The sequence below is a fragment of the Halyomorpha halys genome, unplaced genomic scaffold (genome assembly GCF_000696795.3).
Source record: "Halyomorpha halys isolate HHAL.00 unplaced genomic scaffold, Hhal_1.1 Scaffold697.1, whole genome shotgun sequence".
Taxonomy (NCBI): domain Eukaryota; kingdom Metazoa; phylum Arthropoda; class Insecta; order Hemiptera; family Pentatomidae; genus Halyomorpha; species Halyomorpha halys.
Window position 1 is genome coordinate 62,116 of NW_027108775.1, and position 5,705 is coordinate 67,820.

General features: G+C 34.3%; 1 protein-coding gene across 2 annotated transcripts in view; it reads right to left on the bottom strand.

Moving 5' to 3' along the window:
• Positions 1-5,705, bottom strand: part of FMRFa (FMRFamide) — a 182,422-nt gene that overhangs the window by 21,459 nt on the left and 155,258 nt on the right. For both annotated transcript variants that reach the window (XM_067047111.1, XM_067047110.1), the window contains exon 2: positions 944-1,156. In XM_067047111.1, the coding sequence (XP_066903212.1) occupies positions 944-1,150 (207 nt within the window). In that variant the 5' untranslated portion in view covers positions 1,151-1,156. The remainder of the gene's footprint in view (positions 1-943; positions 1,157-5,705) is intronic.

Genomic DNA, 5,705 nt, shown 5'->3' on the forward strand with positions numbered 1-5,705 from the left:
TATATATATGATAAAAAAATACATATATAATAAGAATATAATAGTATTATCCATATAGTAATTATGGATTTAAGTAATGTTAAGTTATAAGCAAATGAATGAAAATTGAATGTTAATTAAATTGTATTAAATGTAAAAAAATTATTTTTAATGATAAGGTGATAACAGAGTCCTAACCTGTTGAAGGTAGGTTCTGTTATGATGATTATAAGTAAAAAAGATAAGACTATTTGTGTAAAAAAAAATTTTAATTTAAGATATAAAAAGTTATGTAAGTAAGTATGCAATTTAAACACAAATTTTTGAAGTTGTTATGATGTTATTTTAATATTTAATTTATTTTAAAAATGTGACATGGGCAATTAGCCAGCAAATAAGATTTTTAAAACAAGACATCAATATTTAAGGTATAGCCAAAGATATTAGTATGTAGTTAAGGAAGTAATGTAATTATTATAAAAACAAACTAAAAATTTATAAGTTGTCTCCTTGAAAATGGCCTGAGGGCAGAATTTTTTGGGAATAAAAGTTGAGAGTAATATAGATCAAAATTGTGTATGTTAATAATGAAATAAACCACTCTCAAACAATCATATAATAAATCATTAATCTAATAAGTTTTAATATATGATGACGAAACGAAAAAAGACAAGAAGAAAACATGTCAACTAATACTTCCCCAGAGTTGTATTATTTATAATGCAAAAGAATTTTAGTAACATGATAGGGGTGAAGAATTTTTAAAATGGCCAAAGTAAAAAAAAAAGCCGGAACGTCACTAATGGAATTGTTTTAACATAAAATGAAAACAAATGTATATATACTCATATATTCTTATTTTTTACAGTGAATATTTAATGAGCTTCTGAGAACAATTATCATCAATCATTCCGATTGATAATTAATAATTTTAATAACCACATCTTTAAAAAAAAAATATCACCTCAGTTATATCCAGAGGACTCGTTTGACAACGTTCTTCAACTCCTGTAGAAGAACGTCCGAACCTCATAAAGTTCTTCTCGAGACTGCTCCGACGAGTAAGGGTGTCCACGAGAAGTGGGTTCCTTATCCTCATCTCTTCTTCTCCGAGAGCGCAGCATTGGTGGTGAATCAGCAGCCATGCTCCCACAAGCATACTTCCAAACATCTCAATCTGTAAACAATAATAATTGTTACCCCTTTATTGCATTGAGTGAATTTAGAAAATAATTATGATAATTTCTGATTGATAAAAAGAAACCTTCGGTTTTAATTATGTTTTATCATTAATCTACAGGAATGTTATTCCTGTAGGAATGTTATTGCTTGATTAGATTAAAATTTGTGTTTGTGTAAATGAATCAAAATCGACGAGCAGTTTCCTTTATTTTTAGTCTTGTTTGAGGAATCCATGTCAGTCGTTTGTCTAGATGTAGTAAATCGAATATTTAAGTGGAACTTGTGGTTTGGTATGACTTTTAATTTTGACTTAGGTTCTTCAAATACCATTTGGCATTTTTAGTTTTTTGGAATCAAAGTACCTCAACCTGAATTTGAAATTTTGCACGACCGCATTAATTCTCCTTACTTCATGCTGGCGGAGATGTAATGTTTAAATAGACATTGTTAATCTTATCAATAAGATTTTTATTGAAACAACAATGTCAGTTTAATCAAACAGTTTCAGTCTAATCTTATTTATATTTTTTTATATATTCCCACCTTCCCCTGCCTTATAAGCAATACAAGTGTGAAGCATTAGTTCGATGTTACATATCCATCATCGAACTACTGGTAATAAATCACTTTACAATTTTAATGTTTCATGTACAGTTTTCTTACAGGTTTCATTAGTTTTCTTCGCTTACTAGCTGAGGGAAGTCGTATTCTGTGAGGGACTACAGTCCAGTTTCCCTCAGTAATCTGGCCCATAATGCATCAAAGGCGGTACAGTCTATGATGATGTGCTCGCCAGTCTCCGGAACACCATAACTAGGGCATAGGGGGTCGATATCCATCCTGTGGCCATGAAGCCTGGCTCGAAATCCCCCATGCCCCGTGAGAAATTGAGAGAGTCAATAGTCTGGGAGGATTCACTTTCCTTCCATACGTGACCGAACGGTGGGGAAATATTTCCTTAAGGTAGCACCTTTTGGGCCATCCAACGCCGGTTCCACTCTTCGGTGGTGTCCTCCTGGAGAAAGATTATCCATTTACTTTGACTCTCGTCAACCCACACCTGAAGATTTGCCGGCAGACCTGCCGAGCCCTCTCTCTTGAATCTAAACATCATCATTTTTTCCTGCAGGAGAAGTTCGAGTGGTACCCCTCCCGCTAAAACTTGCACCGCCTCATGTGAGATACTCCGGTCTGCCTTGGTGACTCTAAGCAAAGCCGTCCGTTAGATCGTTGCTGTTGCGAGAGATTCCAGGCGGGGGGGGGCATCCCTCAGGTGCTCCAGAACCTTTCTCGTCACAGGGAGGAGACATGTAGGTCTGTATGACTTAGGAAGCTGCTTATCCCTGCTCCCTCCTTGTAGAGGAGTCTCAGATCGGCAATCTTCCAGCTTCTTGGAAAGTATCCTCTTTCCAGACAGTCATTATAAATATCAAGAAGCCTTTATTCAATATAGGGGATTCTCTATTCTTTAGTATCGCCGTATAATATATATACGATTCAATATAGACGGTTTTTGCCTTTCTACGGCAATACGGAGATCATGTACGTCCCAAGGTGGGTACAAGTCCGTACCAGGCGGGTATACCATGGTGCATCTCACAAAACCTTCCTCTTCGTTGTCCAGGGACGGATCATCTCTGGGGTAAGTCACCTCAATGAAAACATTAGCTGCCTCTTCAAGGGTGGTTGCCTGGTAATCTCCACGCTTGAGGACTGCCAACGTCTGAAATGGAGTCAATTTTCCAAAGGCCAACCTAAACGGAATACCCCAGGGATTCTTTGTAGATTCTTCGACAATGAATTTGTCCCATGATCTCTTTTTCTGCGAGCGCACCTCGTTTCGAAATGCCCTGGCCTAGAACGTATCCTCGTTACGAAGTACAGTGCGCCTCTCGTCACATCTACACTTCTTGTACGACCGCCGGGCCTGGTAGTAGTCTCTTTTCATGATGGTTAAGGCCGAATTAAATTTTCCAATCTAACCCTACCATTTCCAACTAGAAAACTAGAAAAAAACACACACACAAAAAAACAACTACCGTAATAAATGCTTATCGGAAAGAGCACCAACATTCACCAAGCTATGTCTATAACCTTTGTCGTGTCAGGTCTATTAGGAAATACCCAAGTTGGTACCGACTCAAGCTGAGTAAACACGAACGCACATCAAATGAAAAGGAAAAACACAGGTCACCGACCTCCGGCTTAGGCTGATGGGACACGACTGATCGTTTAAATTTTATCAGAACTCCTTCATTAACGACAATATTAAAAATATGATAAATGACATGGAGCAAGATATGCATTTGCTGGCTTGAAAAATCGATCTCAAAAAATAGAATTCAAGATAAACCAGTATTATTACACCATACCCAAAAATTTAAATTTTTAAACTAAAGTTGTTCAACTTCTTTCAAGTATCTGTTGTCACGGAAAGAATACATCCGTTACCTCATTCGATTTTCTACCCCATCTCTTTAAAATTGAGTAACGTTTAGCCATGTTTTGCATATAGATTGTCCATAAATACTAAATCCCTCATCATATATTTGAAGAAAAAGTAACTTTAGCGAAAGACGGTTTATAATTGCAAAAGTCTATAAATCAACTGTATATTCCTTTTACTTGTAGTGTTAATCATAAAATGAACTTAGTCTGAGAAAACATCTTTCGAATCTTTGCTTTACACAGGTTTAACCGTTAATTTTATCTAAAACACTCTACACGTGCTGAAACTTCTTCGAACTTAAATCATCGACTTTTGTTGTAGTTGAGAGTTTTCTTAAAACGATTCTTGTGCATTAATAGAAACGTTAAAGGTAGTGGTTGTTCTAATTTTAACACCACGTTTACATAACTATGTTTGTTTTGTTTTTCATTTGCTTTTTAATCTTGCAGCATATTTAACCAATGGCCATGTTTTAATTGTTCAGACCAAAATCGATAATTTAAGGGATACTTTAAATATATATTTAAGTACAATTACAACTTCGGTATCTAATGATTTATACAAGTCATTAGTAAAGGTTCTTTTCTAACTCCTACTATGCAATCCCATCTATGTATCAAATTATGTAATCATAAATCACAATAATTGCCTATGTAGCATTACACACTAAAATGTATTTATTATTTTAAATAAGAGTATTTTTTTATCTTTGTAGGACCACGAAAGGTTAAAGAGTTGAGTTATATTCTTATTATACTTCAAATTAGTTACATAACGATGCTTAAAGGAATAACTAATATTGAAAATTCAGAGAAAAAAAAAAGAAGGAAGATATGAAAATAAACAAGGAATTATCACAATATACAGCCTCCCGAGACTGAGAGGACTAGGTGAAGAAGACATCGAGAAAGAATACTTCTCTGTTAAAACGTTTATATAGAAATCATGGGATTGGAAAAAAGATACAGAAGTGTCTGATCATGAAGCCGTTGTAGCAGAGTGAGTTGAGCAATCTCGGGACTGCCGTTTCCGTTTTAATTCCGGCCTATACGGATTGACTTTTATTTCGTGGTTAGAACAAATTTGTTAACTATGGGAAACGCCCGTTAGGAAGCCTTTGTCCTGTTCTGGGCCTTAAAGGTGCTCTTCAGCTTCCTTACAAAAAAGATCTCTAAAGAAATAAGACTAAAAGGGGGAAAAACGTGTTTCATCCTCAGGTCACTTTTCGGGACCGAAAGTTGAAACATTTTGATTTATTATGTAAATTAATTTTGAACATGAAGAGTTCATGTTACAAATATAGTCAATCAATTACCAAATCTCAACCTTGTAAAACTTAAGTTTTTTGAACTTATTTAAGCTACTAAACATCATGCTCTTTATTATGGTTTATTAAAGTTAGTTAACCAGTTTTTAGTTTGGCTAAGTTTTCATAAGTCTCTGGAGTACTACCTTTCCGCGCTTTAGAAACATAATAATCATCTTGTGTAGGATGAAGGATGAATTATCTGACAGAAGATTTTGTCTAGAAACTGATCCAGACAAAATTCCTACGGCCCTCAGCGCTAGAAAGATAGAGAAAGCAGTAGTTGAAAAACAATGGAAAATCTAGAAATTCTAAATAATTAAATAAGCGTGATAGTACAATCAGTTATTAAATTTTTGTTTCTTTTTATTAGTGATTTTAATTAAATGAAACTCTCCACATGATGATTAAAAAAAATGTCGATCATGTTCCAATTATAAATGCATTAATAATAAAAAGAGTTAATTGAACAGCAATCGTTAATTGAGCATGAAAGAAAATTTTAATTTAAAAGCAATATCTTGATTGCTTACATGGAGCGAATTTTAAAAACTGAATGATGAACACTCATTCAAACGTGACCTTTTTAATTATGGTATAAATTAAAAACGTTGAAGAACGTGGTCTTTGAATAGTTACACTATGGCTCTAAAAAATCCAAAGATTTTCTTAGAGAATCCTAAAACTATTTTACATCAATACTTTTATCTGATTCGACGCGGCCTAGAGACGCGAATCACCTATTTTTTGCCTACTTCCTATTATTTATTAAATTATTACAATTTTGAA